A 20,360-nucleotide genomic window follows, 5' to 3' on the forward strand; every position below is an offset into this window, starting at 1 on the left:
TCGCATTGGCAGATCAGGCATTTTGGGACCGGAGGGTTATTGTTGCATTGGGCCAATTGTATTCTGATGAGATGTTTGATCTGTCGCACACTTCGTTTTACTGTTATGTGTAACTCCGCCATGCTGTTGAGGTGCAGGGCAGATCCAGGTCTTCGGTTGTCCAAGCTTTCGCTCCAACTCTTCGTGTCCTGTGATTGTCCTCCGCTTCCTTCGTTTTGGCCGGAGGTATTAGATATTATACACAGGTTCCATGACATGCAGCTACTTCTTACATCTAAATCCTTTATTTTGATCCGTTATTTAATTGATTTTAGTAAGGAGTCCCTTAGACCCAAGACTCCTTGATTTGGCAAGGAACCCATTGCTCAGTTCTGGTTCTGTCCCACTCCCCCTACTATTAATGAGTTTGTTCCCGTGTATCACTTATCGTTCGTCATGAGAGGGGGGGGGGGGGTTTACAAAAAGTGTAAAGTGTTGCATAAAGTCCCCTCGTATGGAGCCCATGGGAGTTCCCATTTTCCTTTTCTCTAACTTGACCTGAGCTGCGGTAGGGGGGTTTCTAAGCTACGGAATTTACTGTTTTCGGTGCCGGACTCTTTTCGGTGTCTCCTTCCTAGGGGCTGATATGTGTATATTTTGACTTCTTGTTTGTGTTGGGAAGTCCCTATATTGTCGACTGATGTTTTCTCTTTTCCTGCTTAGCAGGTAGATTAGCGGATTTTGGGAATCAGAGCCCTGCATAGGACTGTTTTCTTAAAGGGGTACTCTGCCCCTAGATATCATATCCCCTATCCAAAGGATAGGGGATAATATGTCTGATCGCGGGGGTCCCGTTGCTGGGGCCGCCGCAATCTCTCTGCTGCTCCCATCGTTCGTTTAGAGCATCGAGTGGAGGGGCAGAGGCTCATGACGTCACGACCACGCCCCCTCAATGCAAGTCTATGGGAGGGGGCGTGACACCATCACGCCCCCTCCCATAGACTTGCATTGAGGGTGTGTGGCCGAGATGTCACAAGCCTCTGGCCTCACATCGCCAGTCATCTGGCACGAAGTGAAGTTCAATGACTGGGGTGCCTCAGCAGAGATCGCGGGGGTCTTCAGCAATCAGACATCTTATCCCGTATCCTTTGGATAGGGGAAAAGATGTCTAGGGGCGGAGTACCCCTTTAATCCTGCTTCCCTGAATTTCTGTCCATCCCCGCAACATGTATGTCCAACAACCTCATTACCTCCCGCATGTTTCTTATCGGGTCCCAACCCCGTTGCAGGGCTCTATTGGGAACGCATGGTATATCCCTACTTGGTCAGTTCCATAGAAAAACAATTAACCTGAGCAACTTTTTGGAATGTGATGGGAAATCCCAAAAAATAATAAAGGGAACTCTGTATAGATGAGGCCCAGGACCGATGCTCTTCTGCTATTGACGTGCAGGATTTCCTGCAGACCCCGGACAGGCAGCAGATGTAGATTCGTGAGCGGACGCAGCATATTCCATCCGTCTATTCAGTTCAGATAGAAAACCCATTTTTCTTAATAGAGCGCGGTGACGGGGAGAGCGCTGACTGCAGAGACATCCCTAATGCAGGTATAAGCGATGGTGACAACGTGCCGAGCATGCAGTATGCGCTGTCCAAGGTGCTGACGGCAGATTAGCACCGCTCCGGGGAAGCCAATATGTAGCTTCTTGTTGTTGTTGTTGTTGTCTTTTTCTTTATTTTTTATTTTTTTTTAATAAAAGCGATACAGATGGCCGCCGCTCACGAGAGTCAGAAACATAATGATCCGGCATCTGTTTTGCAGCCTCGGTGGCAGATGTTACTTTTTTTGCGGAATCTCTATTGAAGTAAATCATAAAAGCAAATAAATACGGGCGACTATGATACGCGGTGATACATCTACCGGGAAATAAGACTCCGCCGGATGTATGGCGTATGGTGTAGAGGGGTCACCCACACAGACACGGAGTACCGCATATACTCGAGTATAGGCCGACCCGAATATAAGCCGAGGCCCCTAATTTCACCCCAAAAACCCAGGAAAAGTTATTGACTCGACTATAAGCCTAGGGTGGAAAATACATCATCCCCCCAATGTCATCATCCAGACCCCCATCATCACCCGCCCCCCTGTCATCATCCAGACCCCCGCCATCATCCCCCTCCCTTCATCATCCCCCTCCTTCATCATCACCGCCTGTCAATCCCTTCATCAGTGGTCTTCAACCTGCGGACCTCCAGATGTTGCAAAAATACAACTCCCAGCATGCCCGGATATAGCTGATGGCTGTCCGGGCATGCTGGGAGTTGTAGTTTTGAAACCTCTGGAGGTCCGGAGGTTGAAGACCACTGCGGCCTTCGTCATCATCCAGACCCCCCCTTTTGTTTTCTACTCACCTCCCCTCTTTGGGAAGGAAGGGTGAGCTGGTCCGGGCCATCTAGGCTGCAGGGACCATACGGTGGGGGACTAACCCTCCCCACCGGACGGTCCCTGCAGCATAGATGGCCCGGACCAGCTCATCCTTCCTTCCCACCGAGGGGGGGGGTTCTGGATGATGACGAAGGCCGCAGTGGTCTTCAACCTGCGGACTTTCAGAGGTTTCAAAACTACAACTCCCAGCAGCCCGTACAGCCGATGGCTGTCCGGGCATGCTGGGAGTTGTAGTTTTGCAACATCTGGAGGTCCGCAGGATGAAGACCACTGAGAAGGCATTGACAGGCGGAGAGTTCACTCGAGTATAAGCCGAGGAGGGCATTTTCAGCACGAAAAATCGTGCTGAAAAACTCGGCTTATACTCGAGTATATACGGAATATTGTTTATATGCTATGGATGGAGATCAGAAGACGTAAAAAACAACAAATAATCCAGGATGACACAATAATGGAGTAGAGCGTTACCCTAATTTACTCCCCCCCCCCCCCCCCCCCCTACCAAAAAGACCTCTTCAGCTGTACTGGCATGCTGGGAGTTGTAGTTCTGCGTCCCTGCAGTAGACACTTCTAACCAATATGAACGGTGCTGCCTTAAAGTCGATCTGAGCAGTAAACGCCGCGCAGCAATAAGCCTCAAATTTTCAAGAATTTTTTATTTCATTTTTTGTTTGCTAAGTTGCTGAAATACTTTTCTCGTGTTTTTTTTTTACAGTGTTTTATAGTGTTTTTTTTTTTTTTTTTTTTTTGCCACATTATATGGGTGTTGTATGCAAATCAGGTCTTAGCTCCCGATCATTAAATGTTATGACGCGTTTATGCTCCAAGGTGCCAAAAATGCATTAACCCCTTGAGTACACATGACCTAAATGCTCGTCACGGTGCCCTGGTACTTAGCACACCACGACCTACATTTTACATCAGGCAAATGAAGCCATCACTTGGCAATCATACTGCTGCCCGCTATTAACCCTTTAGATGCCCAGATCAATCCAGATCACAGCATCTAAAGCAGTTGCGGGTGTAGAGACACTCATCAGACCACCCGCAGTATGATTGCAGGGGTCCAATGAATGAAGATGGTGGTCGGAGGTCTGACCTCACCTGATTGGTGCGGTTTTAGGGTTCTCCCTCTAGGCTGCCGCCAGGCAGGCTGTACAAGTAGACCGCTGATTGTAGTAATCAATGTCATGACTCTTAATAGTCGAGGAGGAAAAACAAAGATTTAAAAATTATTTATGGCTCAGCTTCTGATGTGAACTGTAAAGCAAGAACTTTAGGATGTATTTTAAAGGGGTACTCTGCCCCTAGACATCTTATCCCCTATCCAAAGGATAGGGGATAAGATGTCTGATGGAGAGGGCTCCCGCCGCTGGGGACCCCCGCAATCTCCCTGCTGCACCCGGCATTCGTTTAGAGCATCGCATGCAGCGCCGGATGCTCGTGACATTGCGGGCACGCCCCCTTCCCATAGACTTGCATTGAGGGGGCATGGGTGCGATGTCATGAGCAGCCCGTGACATCACAAGCCTCTGCCCCGCATCACCAGTTATCCGGCACGGAGCAAAGTTCGCTCCGTGCACCGGTTGTCTGGGGTGCCGCAGCAGAGATCGTGGGGGTCCCCAGCGGCGGGACCCCCATGATCAGGCATCTTATCCCCTATCCTTTGGATAGGGGATAAGATGTCTAGGGACGGTGTACCCCTTTAAGCAGGGACACCTGTCAAAAACTGAAAGGAGAATCCTGCACCACTGACAAAACAGTAAGTCAGAGATGCTCTAAGCACTCCTTGCGGTTAGTAGAAAAAGTCAAAGTTAACCAGAATATACACAATGTCCCATATATTCCAACCAATTCCCTCCTATAAGGCCAGTGATGCATATATGGTGGGGCACACAAGAAGTAAATGTATCTTGAAGGCCGCGATGAAGCTTTGAACAAACAAACCAATGGTCCCCTGTGTGTGTCCTTCTGATGGCCAGATTTAAAGAAAGTCCACTTTTCATGGTGAGTGCTGCAGATTCATTCTCCTACTAGTTTACTTTTAGTAGATTCCCTGGGCCGGGCATTATACACAGGGATTGTGAGCCACAATCTAGTGCAGCTTCTGCTCTTGTTCAGGAAACCCTGCGGCTGTAAGCAAAGCATTCAGTGGGCAAGAGAGGTAAGTATAATATTTGCAGATTTTACAGGGTTCCTGGTTTATTTATGACCAGGATAGATTGGAGGACTACATCAATGTCTGGCATTTTCCTTTAACAAAATAGTCAACAAGGGTGTGGGGGTATTTTTATTTCAGTAAAAAGTTAAACAATCCTAGTGTCTTATGGGGTTTTATATTCACGTAACTTGCTTAGTAGAAAGGCGGTCTTGTAGACGGCTTTCCATTGCTATGCTGGGGCTTAGAATTAAAAATGGCTAACATGAATCCCCTTAATTTTACCTACAAGGGGTACCAGGATAATAATGCTGCTCAATAATCATGCTCTAGGCCTCGGTCAGCACAAGCTGGTATTGTTAAAGTGTGAAGGATCCAAACTTCATGGGCTTACACCCCCCTGGTAATACCAGGCTACTGCTGCTGCATGGTTTGTATCTCAGATTACGAAAAAACAGGGGGACCTCACACTTTTTTTTAAGGACTTTTTTTTTACTGTTGATTTTGTTTGATATTTGTAAGATATTAGGGTAGTGTTCACATGGCTACAAGACTCCACATGGAAAATAGATGACAAAACTAAGCAAGCTAGCAACCTTCCACTATAGTACAGCTGCGCAGATGATTTCTGGGTAATTTGTTGCATATGGCAGAAATTGTTGCATACATGGGTTTACTAAGATGTGCATTTTGAAACCTAAAGTGTTTGAAAAGGAAATTCTCCCAAAAATATATCCATCCTTAAAGGGGTATTCCGGCAAAAGACATCTTATCCCCTATGGGATTGAAAGCATTGTAAACACAATCCTTATTATCAGAAGATAGAAGTGGCGCTACCTTCGGGATTAAAATGTAACAGTCGTCAATAAAAACTTTTTATATAATGTAGATAATACCATTGGATACAAAATATATATATTTTTGTTCCTGCAGCGATTGCCTGTGTGTCTCTAGGAGCAGCAGCCCGGCATAGAAAGCGGGTGCTGCATGGTGATCGCAGAGGGGGGGGGGGTCCCGGCGTCAGGCCCCTCGCGATCGGACATCTTATCCCCCTATCCTTTGGAAAAGGGATAAAATGTCTATGGCCGGAATACTCCTTTAATTCCAAAGGTGGCTCCGCTTCTATCTACTGATATTAAGGATTGTGTTTCCAATGTTTTCAATCCCACAGGCCAATTATTTACATACAGGAAACTGGTCAAAAATGTAGAAAATATTCACACCCTGTAAAAGCTTTCGCATAATTGTCTTTAATTCACTATATTTCGCACAGAAGAAGCGCGGGTAACATCATGTGACATGACTGAGGCGCCAGATGTCACCCGCCGCAATAACAATCCATCCGTAATAAAACCACCACGGAAGTCATTGTCAAGGAGACAAATCACAGGAACCCACTCAGTTTGGGATACATGGGGGTCTTCACCATCTTCACTATCTGTAATAAGAGGAGGGAACCTTCACCTCTCCAGCACCAAAGAGAAGAGATTCCAACACAATTACCTCTATGCATTTCATTACTGTAACTGGGTCATGCGATCAGCAGTCTGACTGATAATCTTAATGTGTCAGAGGAAGTTGTCACTTCCGAGTCAGCTGACTTCCTGTGAACTGCAGGATGACATCACCTATCAGATCGCTCCTCCCAGATCCCAGACCCCTCCACTTCCAGCTCTATCTGTATACTGCTGCTGCTATCTCTATGTGATCAGGATATATACTAGTTATACACCTCCCCTTCAGCTCTATCTGTATACTGCTGCTGTTATCTCTATGTGATCAGGATATATGGTAGCTATACATCTCCCCTCCAGCTCTGTAAACTGCTGCTATCTCTATGGGATCAGGATATATAGTAGTTATACACCTCCCCTCCAGCTCTATCTGTATATTGCTGCTTCTATCTCTATGGGATCAGTATATATAGTAGTTATACACCTCCCCTCCAAGTCTATTTGTATACTGCTGCTTCTATCTCTATGGGATCAGGATATATAGTAGTTATACACATCCCCTCCAGCTCTATCTGTATACTGCTGCTATCTCTATGAGATCAGGATATATAGTAGTTATACACCTCCCCTCCAGCTCTATCTGTATACTGCTGCTATCTCTATGGGGTCAGGATATATGGTAGTTATACACATCCCCTCCAGCTCTATCTGTATACTGCTGATATCTCTATGGGATCAGGATATATAGTAGTTGTACACATCCCCTCCAGCTCTATCTGTATACTGCTGCTATCTCTATGGGAACAGGATATATAGTAGTTGTACACCTCCCTAGAGGCTGTGTTCATACTATTTTTGCAGCATTTTTTTCAGTTTTTGCCATGATTTCCCCCAAAATGATTTGCAATTGTGCCAATGACAGCAAAACTATCAAAATGCAGTAGAAATGTGTAAAAAAAAAATGCAGTGGGCATTTATTGTGTGAACACAGCCTAAAGACTTTAAATCTGCATAAAAAAACCTTAATTGTGATTATAGGTCCTTTCACCTCGTGGTAATATTACGGTACTCTAAAAATCGCACTTTAAGTAAGAAAATACATCACAACTGCACATAATGTGAACTGACCCCAACCCACTTATGAGTGTAATCAGTTCACCCGGGTGATCTCCAGCACCAGCAGCCTAATGAGATGACCAGGTGCAGTGATCAAACACCTCATCCTCTCTCTGCAGTCAGAGGATTCATGGGAAATGTGGGAATGATCAGAAAACCACAAACCAAACAAAAACACAGATGCCACAAATACACATAAATCAGCAACTGCTGTAGCTAAATATAAACCCTACAGATTATGCAGAAAAGATGCTCATAATTATACTAACACAAAGTGATTCATTTTATATATTGTTACATGTTAAACAATCAAAAATTAATTTTATTATAGAATTAACATTTAAGAGATGAACAAAAAGATGACAACATGAGAAATGGGTAAAAAACACATAATACATTGTATTGAATATATGACTCATATAGCACCATTTTATATACTTAAAGGGGTACTCCACTGTCTGTGCTCACGCTGTGGGGGTCAGCCATGCCCCCTCATGACATCAGGCCACACCCCCTCATGACAACAGGCCACGCCCCCTCAACGCAAGTCTATGGGAGGGGGCGTGACGGCCGTCACGCCCCCTCCCATAGACTTGCATTGAGGGGGTGTGGCCTGACATCATGAGGGGGCATAGCCGACCCCCGCAGCGTGCGCACAGCCAGATGAGTACCCCTTTAAACTAAGCAATAAAGTGCAACAAAAGGGTTCAACTATGGAAAGGGAAAACAAGGGTACTGCATGTGAAATACATACAAAAAAATTAGGTGCAATTAATAAGTACCATCTGACCCTGTAATACAATGTTTTCAAACCACTGTGCCTCCAGCTGTTGCAAATCTTCAATTCTCAGGAGGCTCCGGACAGCCAAAGGCCTGTCTGCCTCCTCCAGAGGATTCACACTGTCCCTGAAAAGTAAATCAAGGCTTTCCTCTCATCTCAGCAGCTAAAGGCTATCCAGGCATGCTGGGAGTTGTAGTTTTGCAACAGGTGGAGGCACCCTGGTTGGGAAACACTGATCTAATAATACAATAAAATTCGAAGCGACAAGCAGGGATATAGGGGGGAAAATAACAGACCGTAAAGAATGGAGAACAATAATCCCAATTTCAATAGGACAATTTATAAACATAACATAGCAGCACAAATGCACTTTTATGAATTCACTTAAGTCACTATATTATTATTTCTGTACCTATACAATTGTCCTTTTTTTCTCTCCATTTTTTTATGTTTATTCTTCAATAAAAAAATTTACTAGTTAACAAGCAACAATAAGTAGATAAAAAAAATTATTTTATAAGCATAAAGCCTTTTAATGGGGGAAATAGAAATCAATATATCTGAAAAATAAAAAAAAAACATACCAGCCACATCAGCTAAAATGGGTAAGCACAAGGCATACACAAGAACCATTATTCTCTAATAATAGCCTATGCTAGTATTGCTTTGTGCTATTTCTACTATACACAGCTAACAATGTAAAAGTCAATTCTTATTAGAGAACAGACCGGCCTCGGTGAGTGACATCTATCTAATAACTACCCCGACATCTCCGGCGTCTGCAGTCACGAAGCTGCCGGCTCTAAAATGACCTAAAAACCCCCAAAAAAGCTAAATCCTCCTCTCCAGCACAATGCACCGCTGGGCACGCCGTACATGATGATTTATATCTTGGTAAGCGCCATCAGATCATCTGCCTCTCCCCGTGCCCATGCAAGCACAGCTAACAGTGAAAAATATGGGCACAGCATGGCGGCTCAGCGGGGGACAACCGGAGAGTAAATGAATAAGATACGAAAGAAGATCAGAAAGAACATCTCCCCCCACCACCACCTGCCAATGAATGGAAAGAGACAGGATATTGTATTCCTCCAACACAATGGGCTCTGCTACATCAGATAAGTGACGCTCGTGTAATGATCAAAGTCACATAAAACTGGGAGGGAACAAAAATAAAAAATAATGCATAAATATAAATAAAATAAATAAATAAATAAATAAATAAATGAATGAATGAATGAAAAGAAAAACACCTCCGCTCACGTATTTGATCAATGTCACATAAAACTGGGAGGGAACAAAAATAAAAAATAATTAACAAATATAGATTAAATAAATAAATTAAATAAATAAATAAGATAAATGAAAAGAAAAACACCTCTGCTCGTGTAATGATCAATGTCACATAAAACTGGGAGGGAACAAAAATAAAAAATAATTCATAAATATAAATAAAATAAATAAATAAATAAAATAAATGAAAAGAAAAACACCTCCGCTCGCGTATTTGATCAAAGTCACATAAAACTGGGAGGGAACAAAAATAAAAAATAATGCATAAATATAAATAAAATAAATAAATAAATAAATGAATGAATGAAAAGAAAAACACCTCCGCTCACGTATTTGATCAATGTCACATAAAACTGGGAGGGAACAAAAATAAAAAATAATTAACAAATATAGATTAAATAAAATAAATAAATTAAATAAATAAATAAGATAAATGAAAAGAAAAACACCTCTGCTCGTGTAATGATCAATGTCACATAAAACTGGGAGGGAACAAAAATAAAAAATAATTCATAAATATAAATAAAATAAATAAATAAAATAAATGAAAAGAAAAACACCTCCGCTCGCGTATTTGATCAAAGTCACATAAAACTGGGAGGGAACAAAAATAAAAAAATAATGCATGAATATAAATAAAATAAATAAATGAAAAGAAAAACACCTCCGCTCACGTATTTGATCAATGTCACATAAAACTGGGAGGGAAAAAAAAAATTAATTAATAAATATAAATGAAATAAAATAAATGAAAAGAATAACATCTCCTCTCTTTTTATATATATATATAATGCATAAAATCACCTAACCTGCTTTATAAGACAAACACAACCGCCACGCCCCCTCCATTCATGCCTATGGGAGGAGGCGTGACGGCTACTACCGTCACGCCTCCTCCCATAGACCTGAATGGAGGGGGCGTGGCGTAATGTCACGATCACGGAAGTCCCAGGCTTTCATAACTGTTACACCAGAGCGCTGGCCCGGAGACCATGGGAGGTCCCCGTGGCCAGACCGCGCTGCGATCAGACATGTTATCCCCTATCCGATAGCATGTCTGGGGGGGGGGGGGGGTAACCCCTTTTAGTCAGAATCAAAAACTTTTTCTATATTGTACATTTTGGCAAAACATTAATCTTTCTAATAAAACGTTATTTCCTGTTTATAGAATTCATGGCTTATAAAAAAGGCCACTAGGGGTCCCCATACCATCCAGAACATAATCCTGTCCGGCTGCAGCATCATCTTTGTCCCAGCTGAAGCACAGGCAAGAGGACAAAGTCCAGGAAGTGAGGGCGGGGACTAGGACTAATCTGTGCTCACTCCTGTCCTATCAGATTGCAGCATGAAAACAGAGAGGAGGGGGTTACAGAGCAGCCTGCAGTGATTGGATAAAGAGACCCAGAGAGGAAGGGGTTACGGAGCAGCCTGCAGTAATTGGATGAAAAGACCCAGCACAGCACAGAAGGCTCAGGGAGGAAGTGAATGCATGGGGAGTGAGGGCGGGCTCAGTGCTTGCCTTTGGACACGTCCCTTTCTGAGAAGTGGATGCCGGAATGAGTGAGCAGCAGGGCAGAGGGATTTGTGCGCCAAAGACAGAAGCTAGACACAAAGACATGAAAAGCAGGATGAACAGAAAAGAGTGGGGAATCTGTAGAGCGCTTCTGCTAGCAAGGAAGTAACTCCGGAAGCCACAGTTGCACAGGATGATTTATTGGAATAAATGATGATTTCAGACAACGCGTTTCGGCACTGGCACGCGCCTTCCTCAAGTCCACAAACAAATATATGCGTCCTGAGGTATTTGCTGTGCATTGGTGGCATTTTACTTTCTACTTTTGTACTAAAGACATGACAAGAATCTGCATGGCCTAGTGAGGAACATATAGAAGCATTTTTATTCTGTGATATGACGGGAACACTTTAAGTTCACGCCCATCCGACTGATTCCTAGATAAAATATAAACCATCATATCTCAGGAACGGGAGGGCGGATCAAGAAACTGTAAAAAGGAGTGTGATCAGGGGGCCCCTTAGATACCTAAGGATAATGCAGTCTCATTTTTGAGGACCTGATGCCAACTCCCCTTTAAGTGTCAGTGACTGTTAAGGTGATCTGCCCACCTGGCAGTGTTGCGCTACACACATGAATAGAACACAATTCCTCTCGTGGTTGGGTGCGGCCAATGTCCGGTACCGGGTGCAAGGACAAAAGTGGCATAGTAACCGAAGATAAGAAAAATAATCCCAAGGGAATGGATGGAGCAGTGGTACTCAACCAATTTCTCAGCCATCCCTTGAGATTATCAAGGTCAAGTCTGCAAAAGGTCAAGTCTGCAAAAGGTCAAGTCTGCAAAAGGTCAAGTCTGCAAAAGGTCAAGTCTGCAAAAGGTCAAGTCTGCAAAAGGTCAAGTCTGCAAAAGGTCAAGTCTGCAAAAGGATATGAATAATACAGAGCTTCATTGCTCATCAGGGATTGGTCCGGGTAGTGAGTTAGTGATTGTAGGGGTAGCCTAGCAGTGCAGGGCAGGTTCCGGAGCGGGACCGTCCTTTTTAGGACGACAATTCCACCTAGGCATAGGTCATAGAGCAGTTAATCGGTAGGGACTATCAGGTTCCACTCCCCACCCATCCAGTTGTCCCGCCCTGAGCCACTACCTGAGCCATGGGGGATAATAGGACATTTATCTGTGGATCCTCTAGTGTATATATTAATATTCTATTTGTATATGACTACACTATTATTGGTGGTTGATTCACTTGCAGTACGTACTGTGTTATTTGCTTTATCAGATGCACTGTTTGTATGAGCTGTGTGCTATTGTTATTACTATCTTGTGTTTTGTAGTTGTGGCTCTTTGAGCATTAATGGAACCAGTAGGTTCCTTTTTAGGGGCAAGTTAATAAAATTGGATTTTAGGTAATTTTCTGTGACTTACTAATTTTGCTAGGACTCCGATATCCTTTCTATGAAGGGAATTGTAGTTTTGCAACCTCTGATGGAACGCCATTTGGCAAACACTGGTGGAGGGGATACTGATACCTCTCAGACAACTTACTATCAATCTAATATTTTGGAAAACCCCTACTTACGTATCCGAATGATCTATACAGGATTGAACCGAAAGTGATTACATTGTTTATACATATATAAGACACGGAAATGTTGCCCCTATATATACGGAACAGTAGTATTTTTGGCCCACCTTCTCCTGCGCTGTTCTTCGCTTTGGCGGCTTTCTTCATCTTGTGGAGAACCGTCCGGTCGTTGTCCAGCGCCTGAAAAAGATAAATTACATCTTAGATTAAAGATAAATAGGAACATAAGAGTTTCGCTATTTTCACCCGTCTTCTACATTTGATTCCTCAAGCTGAACTAAAAAATAAAAAAAAAAAAGCAAAGTGCGGTTGACCAGACCAAATTGCGAGAGTTCTTTGAAAAAAAGATTTGCGTAGTATAGTATGGGGGGGGGGGGGGGGGGGGGTGACAACCATATTTTATAGGGGTTTATAAAGGTAACAATTGTTTTAGATGTAAATATAATAAATTGCATAAAACACAGGATACAGAAACAAGACAAAAGTTTCTGATAAGCTTCAGAGGATTCAAACTGTCCCTAAAAAGGTAAATCAAGGCTTTCCGCTCATCTCAGCAGCTGTTGGCTTTCCGGGCATGCTGGCAATTGATGCTTTGCAACAGCTGCAGGTAAAAGGGTTGGGAAACACTGCATTAGATTATTGGATTGTCATCAATGAGTATGAGGGTCTTCTAGGGGAGTGAAGGATCAATGTCATCATCCCCATTTGCTCTCCCTAGAAACATAAGCCACCGCTATATCTAAGTGGAAGCACCCACCCCCACCGCCACCCCCCTACTATTTAAAATCCATGGGTGATTATATTTAAATAATCATGCAACGAGTGTCCCTGTTTTTTTCTTTAATATTTCACAAGTTTTGATTGGTTGGAGACCATTGACCACTCCTCCAACCTTCATCCCCATCTCTCTGTCATATACACATATACATATGTACAACATTATTGGGACATTTATGGGAGAATGTGGTTAAAGCATGCTGCCTTGCGCTAAACAATGTTACAGGCAGAGGAGCAGACAGGGAAATGATAACAGCAGGTGCTGCAACATTACTGTGCGATAGTCTGCTGTGAAATGAGATCATCTGCAACAGCTTTGGGTGGGAACTGGCAGGAGTGTAATGGGAGGACTGTAATTAAGGGCGGAGAGAAAGCAATGCATTCTGGGCATTGTAGTACTGAGCAACTGCTCAACCAGAAAGTACAACAGGGAAGAACAGGACTAAGACCCCAAAACAAATGGATTTTTAGTGGTTTTCGAACTTGGGCAGACAGGTAAGCAATGCTATAGGCTACTGCAGCATTGTTACTTAAAGGGGTACTCCGCTGCTCAGCGTTTGGAACAAACTGTTCCGAACGCTGGAGCGGAGAGCTTGTGACATCATAGCCCCGCCCCCTCAATTTAAGTCTATGGGAGGGGGCGTTACAGTCGTCACGCCCCCATCCATAGACTTGCATTGAGGGGGTGGGGCGTGTTTGCATGAGGGGACGGGGCTATGACGTCATGAGCTCTCGTTGTTTCAAACGCTGAACAGAGGAGTACCCCTTTAATGTTGGGTACCCTTTTAGTGAAGTTTGCAGTCCTGTGCGGACTAAAACTTTCCCCTGATGATCTGCGCATGAATAATGATAAATGAGAAAATATCAGGATCGAGGGCGCATTAGGGGTTAATCTTTGCCTCTAAAGCCACAACGACCTTTTCCAATAGCAAATTTGTCATTCACACTTGATGCATTTAAAATATATATTAGAACTGTATATACTGTATATAAACATATATATAGAACTGTATATACTGTATATAAACATATATATAGAACTGTATATACTGTATATAAACATATATATAGAACTGTATATACTGTATATAAACATATATATAGAACTGTATATACTGTATATAAACATATATATAGAACTGTATATACTGTATATAAACATATATATAGAACTGTATATACTGTATATAAACATATATATAGAACTGTATATACTGTATATAAACATATATATAGAACTGTATATACTGTATATAAACATATATATAGAACTGTATATACTGTATATAAACATATATATAGAACTGTATATACTGTATATAAACATATATATAAGAACTGTATATACTGTATATAAACATATATATAGAACTGTATGTACTGTATATAAACATATATATATGTTTATATACAGTATATACAGTTCTTATATATATGTTTATATACAGTATATACAGTTCTTATATATAAGAACTGTATATACTGTATATAAACATATATATAAGAACTGTATATACTGTATATAAACATATATATAAGAACTGTATATACTGTATATAAACATATATATATAAGAACTGTATATAAACATATATATAAGAACTGTATATACTGTATATAAACATATATATAAGAACTGTATATACTGTATATAAACATATATATAAGAACTGTATATACTGTATATAAACATATATATATAAGAACTGTATATACTGTATATAAACATATATATAAGAACTGTATATACTGTATATAAACATATATATAGAACTGTATATACTGTATATAAACATATATATAGAACTGTATATACTGTATATATAACATATATATATATATAAGAACTGTATATACTGTATATATAACATATATATATATATAAGAACTGTATATACTGTATATAAACATATATATATATAAACTGTATATACTGTATATAAACATATATATATATAAGAACTGTATATACTGTATAAACATATATATATATAAGAACTGTATATACTGTATATAAACATATATATATATAAGAACTGTATATACTGTATATAAACATATATATATATAAGAACTGTATATACTGTATATAAACATATATATATATAAGAACTGTATATACTGTATATAAACATATATATATATAAGAACTGTATATACTGTATATAAACATATATATAAGAACTGTATATACTGTATATAAACATATATATAGAACTGTATATACTGTATATAAACATATATATTAGAACTGTATATACTGTATATAAACATATATATAGAACTGTATATACTGTATATAAACATATATATATATAGAACTGTATATACTGTATATAAACATATATATAGAACTGTATATACTGTATATAAACATATATATATATAGAACTGTATATACTGTATATAAACATATATATATATAGAACTGTATATACTGTATATAAACATATATATAGAACTGTATATACTGTATATAAACATATATATTAGAACTGTATATACTGTATATAAACATATATATAGAACTGTATATACTGTATATAAACATATATATATATAGAACTGTATATACTGTATATAAACATATATATAGAACTGTATATACTGTATATAAACATATATATATATAAGAACTGTATATACTGTATATAAACATATATATATATAAGAACTGTATATACTGTATATAAACATATATATATATAAGAACTGTATATACTGTATATAAACATATATATAAGAACTGTATATACTGTATATAAACATATATATAGAACTGTATATACTGTATATAAACATATATATAGAACTGTATATACTGTATATAAACATATATATAGAACTGTATATACTGTATATAAACATATATATATATAGAACTGTATATACTGTATATAAACATATATATAGAACTGTATATACTGTATATAAACATATATATATATAGAACTGTATATACTGTATATAAACATATATATATATAGAACTGTATATACTGTATATAAACATATATATATATAGAACTGTATATACTGTATATAAACATATATATATATAGAACTGTATATACTGTATATAAACATATATATAGAACTGTATATACTGTATATAAACATATATATATATAAGAACTGTATATACTGTATATAAACATATATATATATAAGAACTGTATATACTGTATATAAACATATATATATATAAGAACTGTATATACTGTATATAAACATATATATAAGAACTGTATATACTGTATATAAACATATATATAGAACTGTATATACTGTATATAAACATATATATAGAACTGTATATACTGTATATAAACATATATATAGAACTGTATATACTGTATATAAACATATATATATATAGAACTGTATATACTGTATATAAACATATATATAGAACTGTATATACTGTATATAAACATATATATATATAGAACTGTATATACTGTATATAAACATATATATATATAGAACTGTATATACTGTATATAAACATATATATATATAGAACTGTATATACTGTATATAAACATATATATATATAGAACTGTATATACTGTATATAAACATATATATAGAACTGTATATACTGTATATAAACATATATATAGAACTGTATATACTGTATAAATATATATAGAACTGTATATACTGTATAAATATATATATAGAACTGTATATACTGTATAAATATATATATAGAACTGTATATACTGTATATAAACATATATATAGAACTGTATATACTGTATATAAACATATATATAGAACTGTATATACTGTATATAAACATATTTATAAGAACTGTATATACTGTATATAAACATATTTATAAGAACTGTATATACTGTATATAAACATATATATAAGAACTGTATATACTGTATATAAACATATATATAGAACTGTATATACTGTATATAAACATATATATAGAACTGTATATACTGTATATAAACATATATATAGAACTGTATATACTGTATATAAACATATATATAGAACTGTATATACTGTATATAAACATATATAGAACTGTATATACTGTATAAATATATATATATAGAACTGTATATACTGTATAAATATATATATAGAACTGTATATACTGTATAAATATATTTATAGAACTGTATATACTGTATAAATATATTTATAGAACTGTATATACTGCATAAATATATATAGAACTGTATATACTGCATAAATATATATATAGAACTGTATATACTGTATAAATATATATAGAACTGTATATACTGTATAAATATATATATAGAACTGTATATACTGTATAAATATATAGAACTGTATACACTGTATAAATATATATAGAACTGTATATACTGTATATATATATATATATATATAGAGATATAAATGTATATACTGTATAAATATATATATTGAACTGCATATACTGTATAAATATATAGAACTGTATATACTGTATAAATATATATATAGAACTGTATATACTGTATGAACATTAGAACTGTATATACTGTATGAACATTAGAACTGTATATACTGTATAAACATTAGAACTGTATATACTGTATAAACATTAGAACTGTATATACTGTATAAACATTAGAACTGTATATACTGTATAAACATTAGAACTGTATATACTGTATAAACATTAGAACTGTATATACTGTATAAACATTAGAACTGTATATACTGTATATACTGTATAAACATTAGAACTGTATATACTGTATATACTGTATATAAACATATTTATAGAACTGTATATACTGTATATAAACATATTTATAGAACTGTATATACTGTATATAAACATATATATAGAACTGTATATACTGTATATAAACATATATATAGAACTGTATATACTGTATATAAACATATATATAGAACTGTATATACTGTATATAAACATATATATAGAACTGTATGTACTGTATATAAACATATATATAAGAACTGTATGTACTGTATATAAACATATATATAAGAACTGTATATACTGTATATAAACATATATATATATAAGAACTGTATATACTGTATATAAACATATATATAAGAACTGTATATACTGTATATAAACATATATATATAAGAACTGTATATACTGTATATAAACATATATATATATAAGAACTGTATATACTGTATATAAACATATATATATAAGAACTGTATATAAACATATATATAAGAACTGTATATACTGTATATAAACATATATATAAGAACTGTATATACTGTATATAAACATATATATAAGAACTGTATATACTGTATATAAACATATATATAAGAACTGTATATACTGTATATAAACATATATATAGAACTGTATATACTGTATATAAACATATATATAGAACTGTATATACTGTATATAAACATATATATAGAACTGTATATACTGTATATAAACATATATATAGAACTGTATATACTGTATATAAACATATATATAGAACTGTATATACTGTATATAAACATATATATATATATATAAGAACTGTATATACTGTATAAACATATATATATATATATATATAAGAACTGTATATACTGTATAAACATATATATATATAAGAACTGTATATACTGTATATAAACATATATATATATATAAGAACTGTATATACTGTATATAAACATATATATATATATAAGAACTGTATATACTGTATATAAACATATATATATAAGAACTGTATATACTGTATATAAACATATATATAAGAACTGTATATACTGTATATAAACATATATATAAGAACTGTATATACTGTATATAAACATATATATAGAACTGTATATACTGTATATAAACATATATATATAGAACTGTATATACTGTATATAAACATATATATATAGAACTGTATATACTGTATATAAACATATATATATAGAACTGTATATACTGTATATAAACATATATATATAGAACTGTATATACTGTATATAAACTTATATATAGAACTGTATATACTGTATATAAACATATATATAGAACTGTATATACTGTATAAATATATATAGAACTGTATATACTGTATAAATATATATATAGAACTGTATATACTGTATAAATATATATATAGAACTGTATATACTGTATAAATATATATATATAGAACTGTATATACTGTATATAAACATATTTATAGAACTGTATATACTGTATATAAACATATATATAAGAACTGTATATACTGTATATAAACATATATATAAGAACTGTATATACTGTATATAAACATATATATAGAACTGTATATACTGTATATAAACATATATATATAGAACAGTATATACTGTATATAAACATATATATATAGAACAGTATATACTGTATATAAACATATATATAGAACTGTATATACTGTATATAAACATATATATAGAACTGTATATACTGTATATAAACATATATAGAACTGTATATACTGTATAAATATATATATATAGAACTGTATATACTGTATAAATATATATATAGAACTGTATATACTGTATAAATATATTTATAGAACTGTATATACTGTATAAATATATTTATAGAACTGTATATACTGCATAAATATATATATAACTGTATATACTGCATAAATATATATATAGAACTGTATATACTGTATAAATATATATATAGAACTGTATATACTGTATAAATATATATATAGAACTGTATATACTGTATAAATATATATATAGAACTGTATATACTGTATAAATATATATAGAACTGTATACACTGTATAAATATATATAGAACTGTATATACTGTATATATATATATATATAGAGATATAAATGTATATACTGTATAAATATATATATTGAACTGTATATACTGTATAAATATATAGAACTGTATATACTGTATAAATATATATATAGAACTGTATATACTGTATGAACATTAGAACTGTATATACTGTATGAACATTAGAACTGTATATACTGTATAAACATTAGAACTGTATATACTGTATAAACATTAGAACTGTATATACTGTATAAACATTAGAACTGTATATACTGTATAAACATTAGAACTGTATATACTGTATAAACATTAGAACTGTATATACTGTATAAACATTAGAACTGTATATACTGTATAAACATTAGAACTGTATATACTGTATAAACATTAGAACTGTATATACTGTATAAACATTAGAACTGTATATACTGTATAAACATTAGAACTGTATATACTGTATAAACATTAGAACTGTAT

At 35.6% G+C, this 20,360-nt stretch overlaps 1 protein-coding gene across 1 annotated transcript in view; it reads right to left on the reverse strand.

The window, feature by feature from the left end:
- Positions 1-20,360, reverse strand: part of LOC130297087 (arf-GAP with SH3 domain, ANK repeat and PH domain-containing protein 2-like) — a 167,631-nt gene that overhangs the window by 72,537 nt on the left and 74,734 nt on the right. The window contains exon 2 of the mRNA XM_056549325.1: positions 12,437-12,509. Coding sequence (XP_056405300.1) covers positions 12,437-12,509 — 73 coding nt within the window. The remainder of the gene's footprint in view (positions 1-12,436; positions 12,510-20,360) is intronic.

Source organism: Hyla sarda, chromosome 12 (genome assembly GCF_029499605.1).
Source record: "Hyla sarda isolate aHylSar1 chromosome 12, aHylSar1.hap1, whole genome shotgun sequence".
Lineage (NCBI taxonomy): Eukaryota > Metazoa > Chordata > Amphibia > Anura > Hylidae > Hyla > Hyla sarda.